This window comes from Balaenoptera physalus (assembly GCF_965194825.1).
Source record: "Balaenoptera physalus genome assembly, chromosome: 11".
Classification (NCBI taxonomy): domain Eukaryota; kingdom Metazoa; phylum Chordata; class Mammalia; order Artiodactyla; family Balaenopteridae; genus Balaenoptera; species Balaenoptera physalus.
The window spans coordinates 10,054,895-10,068,200 of NC_138896.1; the positions used below are offsets into that span (position 1 = coordinate 10,054,895).

At 44.3% G+C, this 13,306-nt stretch overlaps 1 protein-coding gene across 6 annotated transcripts in view; it reads left to right on the plus strand.

Annotated features, from left to right (window-relative positions):
* PHACTR1 (phosphatase and actin regulator 1) overlaps positions 1-13,306 on the plus strand; it is a 545,181-nt gene that overhangs the window by 292,077 nt on the left and 239,798 nt on the right. For 3 of the 6 annotated variants that reach the window (XM_082413296.1, XM_082413294.1, XM_082413297.1), the window contains exon 1: positions 7-8,162. The exons of the other annotated variants lie outside the window; for them this stretch is intronic. In XM_082413296.1, the coding sequence (XP_082269422.1) occupies positions 7,907-8,162 (256 nt within the window). In that variant the 5' untranslated portion in view covers positions 7-7,906. Of the gene's footprint in view, positions 1-6; positions 8,163-13,306 lie in introns of those variants that run through there. 6 annotated transcript variants of the gene reach the window in all.

The following is a 13,306-nucleotide window of genomic DNA, read 5'->3' on the forward strand; positions in this document are numbered from 1 at the left end:
TTGTGTGGATAAAATATGTATCACAGAGGAAAAAAGCTCTATTGACGTAAGATGTATAAAAATAAATAGAATTTCTCTTCAGCGTGCTTCTCTATTATAAAAAACTCTTCTGGAAGCTCATGAGATCCCAGGATCCTGGCGTGTTGGGAAGGTGAGTACAAGCTGGCTTGTTAGAAGCAGAGATATTCCTTTGATCGGTCACTTCACAGGTCTTAGTGCATATTGTAATGCGTCCCTCAGTGAATTAGACCATCTTATTTTCCGAGAGAGAAATAATTTGCATGTCACACATTTACACACCCGCGATACCCACTTAGAAGCTCCCTGTAGCGGGCTACCGACAGCTACCCTGCACACTCAGTTGTGTTTCATGTATAACCGAAGTTCTCCCACTTGGAAAAAGGGCCAATCTACATTTCTTGCCAGCACTACCTTATCCTAGTACCTGTTCCTGCACCTGCTCTGTACGAACACAATTGTGATTCTGTCCTAATGGCCGATTATCATTAGCTGGTCATGAGCTTTTGTTAAACAGCCCTGAGGGGCTCAACACACTGTTGATACCATCCTGCCCTAAAAGGATAACAGTGAGTATTAGCTGCTGTCTGTTTTCAAGATTGAAAGGGCACGAATCTGCCAATAGAGATGATAGGTAAGAACCTGTGTGTCCTATTTTTACCCCTGTTCTCTTTACTACCAGCAGCTAAGCTCTGCATGGCAGGCAAGGTTTCTGTGTCCTGTGCCTGCCGTCTCATACCCTTTCTTGGTTGGGTTTCATGATGCCATATGCGTCGGTCCTAAAATAGTGTTGAGGGTCCTCTGAAGAAAAACTACCTAGCAGTTCTCTGTGTGTCAGTGGGATGGTTGGAGAAGGAAAGGTGTGCTTGGCTGTTGAACATATTTTGGATCAGATTTCTACTTGGCAGAATGCTAATTGTATAACCTGGGGAACTTATTTCTTTGTATTGAGATTCTGTTTCCTGAAGCATAAAATGGGAATGATGGTTCCACCTTACAGTGTCGGTGTGATGATTAAATGAGGTGATCTATAATATACAAATGCATCCCCACACATCCACACACACATTTGTCATTGATGTATTAGTCTTTTTTTTTTAACATCTTTATTGGAGTATAATTGCTTTACAATGGTGTGTTAGTTTCTGCTTTATAACAAAGTGAATCAGTTATACATATACATATGTCCCCATATCTCTTCCCTCTTGCGTCTCCCTCCCTCCCACCCTCCCGATGTATTAGTCTTGATAGGCTAGATTAATCTTCATTAAAAACAACTCCAAAATTTCAGTGGCTTAAAGCAACACAAGTTCATTTCACATACTACATGACCCTTGCCTATCAGCAGGCAGGTTCGTTTCACTCCATAACCCAAAAGGAAGCAGCAGCTATCACCTTGAACTTCAGCTCATTACACATAGGTCAGAACTGGTCACCTGGTTCCACCCACCCTCCAGGGGATCTAGATGTACAGACTACAATCCAACCATGTACCTGAAGCCTGAAGATAGTAAATCAGAAATATCTAGAGGACAGTATTAATGCCTACAATATTTGTCTTACAAAAATGAGATAGAATTGTAGTCAGTTCTCTGAACATTAATTTTCTTATTAACGATGCATTGTGGAAATCCTTCCAAGCCAACTTGTTTAAATATAACTCATTATTTTTAGTGGCATCATGCTATAAACATACTATAATCTATGCAGCCATTTCTTTATTGGTGGACTTTGTTTTATTCCATTGCAATATAAACACACCTATGTTATATTTATAACATCTTTATACTCTGGGGCTTTTATTTCTATAAGATAAATATCCAGAAGTATCTAAATCTGCCAAAATTAACCTGGTTCAGAAAGGAAAGCATAAGGCTATGTGTATAAGCCTATAAGCCTCAGTTTAAATGGGATTTGTCATTTGCAGCAAAATGTAAAGAAACTAAATAGTTCAGAACAACAGACCTCTCACTTAACTAAACTTTAACAATCCACAACCTGTACCTATCTATCCTCTCTTTTACCCTGGAAATAAGCATAAATATTCGATCCCAAATTTTTAAATTTAGACTAAGAGCCTTCTTTGGACACTGGCAATACAACCTTTAAAGATGCTTGACTTAAACAAGACTTTGCAGAAAATTTCCTGCCTTCTTTAATCAGAGTCACAAAAATTCTATTCACTCTGAAAGCATGGCCCATTATGGAGAAGATCCTCTTATTTGGACTAAAGAACTAGACCACTCCAGTCCTCTTCCCACCCATGGCAATGCAGAAAAAGAAAGAAACATTCCAAAATAACACTGTAATCAAGAAACTACAGAGTTCACTCTGATGGTTTCCCCTTGATCACCTCTTTTTCCACCTGTTTTGTGTAACTGCTTCCAATCTCCCCTTCTCATTAGGTTGCTATCTGCTAGGTATTTGCAGAACAATTTGCACAGAACAATCCCTTAGTAAGCATAATTATCACAAGCCTAGAAGGAAAATTGCTTTCTATTCAGAGTTTTAGGAGAAAAATAGAAAAAACAAATCCTTAGCTAAAATTAAAAAAAAACACACGCACACCAAAAAACTGCTCACATCCTTTAGATGTCTTAACTATATTTTTAAGAGCTTAAGTTCTAAAAACAGAGATATGAAATTGTTTCTTCAAACCTACTGTCCACTGACCTCTTCCTGGCTCTTATACCAAAAACCCGTCAGGTTGGATTAAGAAGAAATAATAAGGAAAAAGCTTGGGCCAAAAGAACTTTTGCTATAGGCTCTTAAACACAGTTTGAAGAAAAACATTGGGGTAGAAAGCCTTCTTTTAGGAGAATCAAGGCTTGCCAATTGTACAGCTGGTTTCTAACCTCTATCTGCAGGAGTGACATTCAAAATATTTAATAACTAGACTTGGCAAGAGTCAAAGAGACTATTAGAAAAGGATATCAGCCATAAACAATCCATACAGCTGTACCAATGCACAAGGGCTGAATATGAGCTTTACTGATACATCACTGAATTGCCTAAAGAATTTTAACCAGTCTCCCACAGCAAGCTCTGCTCATGTCTCCTTGCTCAGAATATAAATGCCGTATACTAAATGTAAAAAAGCCTGGAAGCTGTATCCCCGTCTTAAATGACAGTCTACTTCCATTCCATTTCATACTTCCGTTCCAGCATCAGCAAAAATAGAAACAAAACACTAAAACAAAAACAACATAACACACACAGACGTAGCAGTAATATTGCACAATTCTGTGTTTGTGAACCATTTGGAAGTAATTTTTAAAGCTGTTCTTAAATTTGTACTTTGTAGATTAGCTTACAGTTCTGGCTTTAACATAGTACACATTTAGATCAAACTTAGAAAAAAATAGATGCTATTCCTCTGTGAGAAATATAATAGATGCTCTTCTTATATGAGTGTTAATAATTAGGGAGTGTGTTAGTTTTCTAGGACTGCTGTAACAAACTGCCACAAAGTTGGTGGCTTAAAACAACAGGCATTTATCTTCTCGCAGTTCTGGAGACCAATTCTGTCTCTCCTCTGTGTGTCTTTTATAAGGACACTTGCCATTGGATTTAGGGTCCACCCAGATAATCCGGGAAGATCTCCTTACCATGAGATCCTTAACTTAATTACATCTGCAAACAACCTTTTTTCCAAATAAAGTCATATTCATGGATTCCAGGGATTTGACATGGATGTATCTTTTGGGGGCCACCATTCAACCCACTGTAGGGAAGATAGGAACAAGAAAGGAGACGGACAGAAGCAGGAAGAAAATTTACTGGATAGCTTGAGTTTAAATCAAAGAAAAAAAATTAAGGGAGAAAAAAATGTTTAATCTTTTCTTACATCAGATACGTATAGTGATATTCTTCTAAGTACATCTCTCTGAATGGTTCCGCTGCTTTGTCTTGTATTGACATTACTATTTTGTATTTTGACTCTTTTTCATAAGAGTTAAAGCACTATATGAGCATTTCCAAATTTCTACCCTTAACTTTGATTCTGACTTCCTTTGAGCCTAACAACTGTTGAGCATTAAAGGTAGGATGGAGCACAGACAAGCAGAAAGCGGAACAAAATCTCAGTTTGCAGTTGCCTTCCCATCATCATAATGGTGGCGTCTTCTGGAAAGCTCAGTTTTCACCCCCTGCCTTGCTGAGTGTAACTCTCCTGCCAGACTAATGACCATCCTTGACTATCCCCTCCCCCACTATGAGCTCCTTCTAGCCAATGAGCTTGCCTTCACCCCACTGCCACCACCACTCCCACCATTCTGACCCCAACTGCTGCTGATCAACTTTCCCAGGGAAATTCTCCTTCATCACCTCCATCTCTTCCACATTAAATCACTGCAGAACTCCCTTTATACACGCTCACACTCAGATAGTAAATGTGCTTTTCTCCATGGCTGCTCCTAATTATAAGTTTACACACATGTTTTCAGTTGGGTGTGTTTTGTTATATGTCCTTTCATTGAGTGCATCCTCTCTCCTCTTAAACTTTAAGCTCTGCAAGATCAGGGGTCCTATCTGCTACTTTCTTCAGAATCAAAATGTGTGCTCCACTGGTAGGCAATTAATACTATTACTGGGCTGATTCCTAGCAGGTGCTTCTCAAACCTTAATGTGCCTCTGAATCACCAGGAGGATCTGTTAAAATGCAGATTCTGGGGTAGAGCTTGAGAGGCTGCATTTCTTCTATCCCATTTAGATCATCTGGGTAAAAAATCACATGCAAGTCACATAGGCTCTGTGTTGAGAACCCCTGAGGTAGGTGATAGAAATGCTCTGGACTGTCTTTCCCTCCTTTCTCTTAAAAGTCAAAAAAAAATGCCACAATACCATCTATATTTTCCAAGAATGCCATAGGATGACCATTTATTTTCTCCCACTGTCAATGAAGGGAGATGATTATCAAAGGCAGCAATAGAGCTGAGCCGTAATTACAAGGATCATAATTAAACACAGGTTTGTCTTATGGGATGCGACCAACACAGACTCTGTATGACATGTCTTGGCATCGAGAGCTATAGGGACATTAGAGTAATGGGTGGCAGAAGGCGGCTTCGCTGAGGCAGCATTCAGGGTACAGAGCAGGATCAAGAAGAAAATGCCAGACATGTGTGCACACCTGTTCTGCTGCCTGCTGCGTGTCAGAGGAAAGGGGGTGCTGGCAGCCATCAGACACAGGCATCTTCTTCCAAACTGCAGCCAGCGCTAAGGTATATTCCCCTCTCCACCCACCTTCTGCTGTAACCATAGAAGACTGGGCTTCTCAGCCTTCGAATTCAGCGCGAGACACGAACATTCATATCTTCTAAGAGGAGCAACGTCTTATAGGACTTGCAGCACTGATGGAAATGTTCTACCACCTGGCCCGCCTAATAGAGTAGCCACTACGTACATGTGACTATTGGGCACTTGAAGTGTGGCTAGTGCAACTGAGGCACTGAGATGTAATCTCATTGAATTTTAATTTATTAAGGTGTAAATAGCCACATGAGGCTAGTGGATACCATTACTGGCCAGCATAGTTAGAAGCTGCAGATTCAGGGAAGACTGTTTAGGAAGATGAAGCACCGAACAAGGGGACAGCTCTCTGAGGTTCACCTTAGGCCACCACACACTCAACTTGAATAAAGGGCCCCCGAGCTGCAGGGCATCACCATCAATATTTGAGACTAAGCTGGTGGTCGTGTCAGTGTTCTCTCTACTGCAGCATAACTCGGCCAGTTAAGATAGAGACACTTGAGCTCTTAGGTCTGGTTTGGTATTCAGCAAGCGAATAAGACTGCTGTGGGCTCCGTTGTTTTAATACGACCCTGCAGGGTTTCTGAGGTCTGTTGTTCTTATCTGTGGACAGAGAGGTGGGAAAGGCATGCAATTAAAAAAAAACTCATTTAAGAAAAAGATGTATATATATTTTTTCTTTTCAGAAGGTAGTTAAGAGGTGATACAATTTGGGAGAGGGATCTAGGATTTGAAAAAGAGAATAACAAATATTTGCCCAAAACACATGCAATAAATTCCCTCATACACTTCTCCAGCAGAGCAAATGCGTCCTTGGCCACCTCTAAGATGAGGCTTATAATCAGTCAGGGACCAAGTGATGTGAATGTGACATGAGAAGAAACTGAGATTTATCTGTGGCTGCTTTGGCTGGTAATCCAGGCGAGAAGGGAGGGGTCCCCGAAAGCCCCGCTGGGCACAGGGAGAGACTGGGTTGTGATGTAATTAAAGAGAGCAGAACCCTAATCCTAGGATTCCCTGACATCTCCTTCTAGAGCAGGCCATGGCAGCTGGACACCTGGTGTTCCTAACTACAGAATGCAAATGAAGCTTGGAATGCGCTGGTTTGGGCAGAATGCTTTGCAGATGAGAAGTAATGTAAATGACCGGGTGGGAGAATTGGGGTGATCAGAAGCATATTATAACACAGTCATTTAATACCCCCAGTGGGTGGTCGATTCTTTTCTCTATGAGGTGAGTTGTAGGTGTAGAATTTGCCCAGTGGGAGGAGAGAGTAGCAACGACCTGCCTTTTGTGGTAGTGGAAGACACAGGGTATTATGAAATTCACTTTGGAGAAGTTCCTGGAAACAGTTGGTGGTGATATCTCATCCTTTAACTGACACTGTTTCAGTGGCTGGAAAGCAGGACAAGGGCTCACAGGGAACGGGGCGTGGAGGGAATAACAGGCGTGGTGTCAGGCACACCTGGCTGTAAACACCTGTTTCCCCACTTAGGCTTTGCATCAAGATCACCTGGGGAGCTTGTTAAAACTACAGATTCCTGGGCCCTGCGCTGACCTACTAAGCCAGGATCGCAGGCCTTGAGGCCCCCAAAGTCTCTTTTTAAAATAAGCACACAAGGTGATTGTGCTACGAGGCTTCTGTAAGCCTTAGCTCTCCAAAAAGTGATGTAGGATTCACAATACCGGAGTCAGGATTATTGTGTAGATATAGCGTCATTTAAAAAAAAAAACAAACCTCAGGAAATTTGCAGATCAAACAAAGGCTCGATAACTTGTAGCTGTTATTATTATTGAGCCATGGGTTTGCTTTAAGACACTGTTCTTTCTTTAGAGCTCTCAATTGATGTCATTTGCCTTGCTAAGCCTTATTCACTGTGCTAAGACAGCGGGGAATCTTCAGCCAAATTAGCTGGGATCCCAAAGTTGCAAGTTGTCGTTCCTGAGGATTGACGAAAGCAGCCTTTTCTGTCCCTTTTCGCTCTAAGTTTTAATGACACTGGTGTAAGGCCCCCCTTCAGGTCGGGGAATTTCTATTGAACGTGAAAACATCAATTATGTTGTAACAGGTTGTCGGCTCCAGTGAAAGTCACGGGCTGTGGGTTGGACCCACCCGAGAATGGTAATCTGTTCTGGCCCCAGAGAGGCGCTTGCACCCCGAGGGCTCCCAGCGCAGCTGCCTTCTGTGTGGTGTATCTTGCTTTCATTTGGCAGCGGGAGGCTCGAGGAAAAGGGGGAGGGGAGGCTAGCGTTCTGCCCTGCAGCTCGAAGAGAGCGAAGGTAGCTGCAAACCCGGCAGGCTCAGGTCGCTGGCGCTGAGACGTACGGAGGGTGGGGCTGCCGGTGGAGGAGGCGCGCGTGAGGCCGCGGGAGAGGCGGGAGTGGAGCATCCCAGGTGGGACCGCCGAGCGCCTTCCGGAAACCCTACTCGGGCCTCGGGATCCGGATTGGCTCGGGCAGGGAGGTCGGCGAGGTCAAGCCCCTTTCGGCGCCTTCTCCTGACCCGCCCCGCCGCGGGCGCGCGGCTCTAGAGACGCGGGTGCGGGGCGCGGCAGGGGCATGCTGGCCAGGCGGCGGGGCGCGAGTGGCAGCGCGCGGGGGCCGGAGCAGCGCCCGGCCCGGGACGCCCGGGGGCCGGATGGCGGAGCCCACGCGCGCCGCGGAGCCGGGGAGGTTTGCGCTCCGCTCGCCGCGCTGCAGGGAGGGCGCGGTGCCAGGCGCGAGCTCCCAGAGACCCAAAAAGAAAGCTTTTTATTTGCTGAGTTTGAAGCCCCTGAAGGAGCCCGCCCCCAACGACAGCAACAACAACGTGTCCTTTGTGATCCATTGTCAACTAGGCAAGGAGATCAAACACATTTGCAGCAACTGCAGTCGTGGGGAGGACGCCCGGGACGGTGAGTGCCGGGGCGCGTCGGGGCGGCGGCGAGCGCGGGAGGCGGCCGTGCCGGTCCCCAGTTTGGGGGCGCCGCCGTCGTCTCTGCCAGGAGAACTGCGGGGACATCCGCCCTCTAGCCAGGCGTGACGCCCGCCCGTCCGGCACTTTGCAGAGTGCTGCCCGGAGCCAAACCCGGACCGCATCCGTGCACAGACCCTTGATGGAAATGCTCCCCTACAGGCGGGGTTTGAAACAGTTAAAGCGGCAACTCTGGGATTTTTCTCTTGGGGAAGGTGGGGCTTTAGGGGCTTCATCGGGGGCAAGATTATTAGCTTTAAGAAGATGCTTCCGCCAGTTTTCTTAGCGTTCTGGGCTTCTTAGCTGTTCTCCCATCGTTGCGTTAGGATAGGATATAAGCTTTGCTGGGCTGCGTTACAGATGTGGGCTTCGGGTGGATTCACTTTGGAGCGGTGGTTGGGCCTCGGCCACAGCGCCCTGGAGACTAGACTTGTGGAGTTGTTGAATGATGTCCGCTCCGAGTAGAACATGGCCGTGATTTTTGGAGTGCCGCCGCTGGTCCCTCTTGCGCTGATGCCTAAGGGCCAAAATGTGGGAGGTGGCGGAGGGGCGGCAGCGGCTTCCTCCAGGTGTGCCCTGCGAGCCAGAGCGCTCCCTCCGAGAACGATCCGGAGCGGGGCGCGGAAAGGGGGCCGGGCTGCCGGCGGCTCTGAGCAAAAGGAGCCACGGAGGAGGGACAGCGTTGCGTGGACCGGGCAGAAGCCTCTGCAGATGTGGACGCGCCCGTGGGGCGGTGCATTTCCCAGGCAGTTCGAAGCAGCTCATAGAGCAGACTCCGGAGGGCCACTGAAGGTCTCGGAAAAGTTTTAGGCAGCAGGTTTTGTAGGGAAAGCATTAGCTACTGGCCAGCCTGAAGCTCATCGCCTGCCTTGACACTCAACACCTGCGTGGGCAGGAAGATTTTTTTTTTTTTTTTTTTTTTTTTCCCATCCACCAGGCCGCTTCGCTTGTTGCCTTTGGAAGACGCGTTATCACTTAGAATTTCTCCGGTTCCTGCTGGCCTCTGAGGTGCAGCGTAATGAAGCGACTGGTTTGGCTAATGTCTTTTCAGAATTAGAGTCCTGCTAGCGTAATTATACTTTTCTTTGACTAAACTGCCAGAGAGGCTGTGCGGGATTGGCACTAGGCATCCGAGGGGAAAATCGTGCAGGAGGAAGGAAGGCGCACAGAACACGCTGAGGCAGCTCCTGTTAGGTTTGGGGGAGGATATCTGTTTATGAGAAGCACACACTGACATGCGTTTGGCCCTTTGGTTACTCTATAAGCTGCTGACGCCTAGGGAATATAAATGGATTAATGGGGCGATCTAAAGCCAGACTTTTACCATCTAATGTAATACAGCATGAGATGCAGGCTAAAATATTTATTAAATGAGTCACTCTGATGACTGAATTGCTTCCCAAATGGGCTACTTCCACAACCTTGGGGGTTTATTTAAATTAGGATCTCTGAACGTTGCTACAGTAAGGAAAGGTCTGTGTCTACACTCAAGGATGTGTGTTCATGTGTGTAATTATGAACACCATGCTTCCGCTTCCAACTTGCATCATCCCTACCACCTCAAACACTCCAGAATGTCTTAAGGGGCTACTTATGGATGTTCACATATTACCTGATAGGACTAAAGCATTTAATTTCAAAGGATTCTTGTTTAGGGGAGACCTCATGTTGTGGTGCCTAATTTTTGCTGAATTCTACACTTGCTAATCCTGCCTTCCAGTGTGGGGTGTGCTTCGTTAGTCACTGACATAAAATGAGGTCAGGAGCTTAACCCTTCTACTTTTACTGCCAGAGCCCAAAGCAGCACTGCCCACTGTGAAGGGAAAGGAAGTTCAGATAAATTTCACTTTCTGCAGAGATTGACCTTGAATGATGGTTTGTCATGAGTGGATGTTCTGTGAGCTAAGCTCTCCAGAAGCTGTTTTCAATTTGAGTCATCTTGTCTGCATGCCAGGAGAGCCAGCTCTTTTAAAGAAAATGTGTAGTAAAGATTGTAGTAATGCTCACAGATTTGGTAGGGCTCCGTAGAGGAGGACATTTCTTGCGGTGGGGTGTACCTGCCTTGTGTCCAGCACCATAAATATGTTAGGTTTCTCCTCAGCACCACTGAGGTCATTTAGTAGCAACCAAGGACAATACTGGTCCAGCTGGAAAGCCCTCACTTGAAATTTTACCCGGGGAAAATTTTATAGAGGCATTGCTCACTGAGTCTCATTCTTAATTTCCTCATATATAAAATATATTGAAACATATTTAAAGCATATTTTAATAACTTTCAGTCTAAAGATGATCTATAACTAAAAGTATTTGGCTGATATAGACTAAATTTTAAAAGAAAGAGTATCCCTGTCTCAGTGAACATATGAAAGTTGAAATGACATTTTGGCACTTGCCATTTTACTTAAGAGTATTTTTTTAAGTTCCGGGTGTCCACTAACTAGTACTAAGGATGCTTTGCTGACCTTATTTTTAAGTAGAAAATTACTTTAAAAAATTGTAGAATACAGTTCACCATTAATGGCCAAAGACAGTTTGTGTTTCCTTCATCTTTGCTGTTTTGGTTCAATACCGAAGCCATTTTCAGATGAGGAAACAAGCTTATGTAGCACTTTGGTGTAAAGGCCACAAACAAGTGAAGGGTAGAAAAAACACTGAAATCCTTCTCTGTTCGTCTTTGAAACTAAGGTGCTTTCCACTGTGCCTCAAGTTGATTATTTTTTTATATGGCACCTATACTGAATGTAGAAAATTAAGTACTGTTTTGTGTGTGTGTGTGTCTGTGTTACATACATGTGCAGTCTTGATAAGCCAGGTTTATTAAGCTATAGAACTAGAAGAAACTACACAATTTCCTAGTACCTTTAATTTTATCTGCCTTACATACTTGATAGAGAGGCTAGCATTGGTAGGAATAGAGGGAGAGAAATTTTTAGCTAAATAGATTAGAAGTTATGAACATTATAAAGCTGCAAGAGGGCTTCCCCAGTGGCGCAGTGGTTTAGAATCCGCCTGCCAATGCAGGGGACACAGGTTTGAGCCCTGGTCCGGGAAGATCCCACATGCCGTGGAGCAACTAAGCCCGTGCACCACAACTACTGAGCCTGCGCTCTAGAGCCCGGGAGCCACAACTACTGAGCCCATGTGCCACGACTACTGAAGGCTGGGTGCCTAGAGCCCGTGCTCCGCAACAAGAGAAGCCACTGCAATGAGAAGCCCATGCACCGCAACGAAGAGTAGCCCCTGCTTGCCGCAACTAGAGAAAGCCCGCACGCAGCAACGAAGACCCAACGCAGCCAAAAATAAATTAATTAATTTTTTAAAAAAAGCTGCAAGAGACATAGCTAAAGTATCACCTAACTTATATTGGAAGTCAATAGGAGAATATGATTTAATTTACAAATAGTTAAAAATCAACTCTAGGGAGAAATCTATTCTAGAAAACAAGGTATTTCTCAATATAATTTCATATATATTTTCTATTCTTATTTGAATTCCTTTTGAGTCTATTAGTAGTGAGGAATTATTGTAGGAATTACAATGTCATTAATAATTGTGTATTAAAATGTAATTTCAAGTAATTTTTAATAGAAATGAAACATTTTAAAAACAGTTTTTAGAAATATTTTGAAGCCTCTGTCTTGTAGTGGCCTGTGTAAAAACTAATCAGATGATAGATTTAGAAACAAGACATATATATATATTTTTAACATCTTTATTGGAGTATAATTGCTTTACGATGTTGTGTTAGTTTCTGCTGTATAACAAGGTGAATCAGCTATATGTATACATATATCCCCATATCCCCTCCCTCTTGCGCCTCCCTCCCACCCTCCCTATCCCACCCCTCTATGTGGTCACAAAGCACCGAGCTGATCTCCCTGTGCTATGCAGCTGCTTCCCACTAGCTATCTATTTTACACTTGGTAGTGTATATATGTCCATGCCACTCTCTCACTTCGTCCCAGCTTCCCCTTCCGCCTCTCTGCATCCTCAAGTCCATTCTCTACGTCTGCGTCTTTATTCCTGTCCTGCCCCTAGGTTCTTTTTTTTTTTTTTAATTTATTTATTTATTTATTTATTTATGGCTGTGTTGGGTCTTCATTTCTGTGCGAGGGCTTTCTCTAGTTGTGGCAAGTGGGGGCCACTCTTCATCGCGGTGCACAGGCCTCTCTTGTTGCGGAGCACAGGCTCCAGACGCGCAGGCTCAGTAATTGTGGCTCACGAGCCCAGCTGCTCCGCGGCATGTGGGATCTTCCCAGACTAGGGCTCGAACCTGTGTCCCCTGCATTAGCAGGCAGACTCTCAACCACTGCGCCACCAGGGAAGCCCCCTGCCCCTAGGTTCTTCATGACCATGTTTTTTTTTTTTGATTCCATATATATGTGTTAGCATACGGTATTTGTTTTTCTCTTTCTGACTTCACTCTGTATGACAGACTCTAGGTCCATCCACCTCACTACAAATAACTCAATTTCATTTCTTTTTAGGGCTGAGTAATATTCCATTGTATACATGTGCCACATCTTCTTTATCCATTCATCTGTCGATGGACACTTAGGTTGCTTCCATGTCCTGGCTATTGTAAATAGAGCTGCAATTAACATTTTGGTACATGACTCTTTTTGAATTATGGTTTTCTCAGGGTATGTGCCCAGCAGTGGGATTGCTGGGTTGTATGGTAGTTCTATTTTTAGTTTTTTAAGGAACCTCCATACCGTTCTCCATAGTGGCTGTATTAATTTTCATTCCCACCAACAGTGCAAGAGGGTTCCCTTTTCTCCACACCCTCTCTAGCATTTATTGTTTGTATATTTTTTGATGATGGCCATTCTGACTGGTGTGAGGTGATACCTCATTGTGGTTTTGATTTGCATTTCTCTGACGATTAGTGATGTTGAGCATCCTTTCACGTGTTTGTTGGCAATCTGTATCTTCTTTGGAGAAATGTCTGTTTAGGTCTTCTGCCCATTTCTGGATTGGGTTGTTTGTTTTTTTGATATTGAGTTGCATGAGCTGCTTGTATATTTTGGAGATTAATCCTTTGTCACTTGCTTCGTTTGCAAATATTTTCTCCTGTTCTGAGGT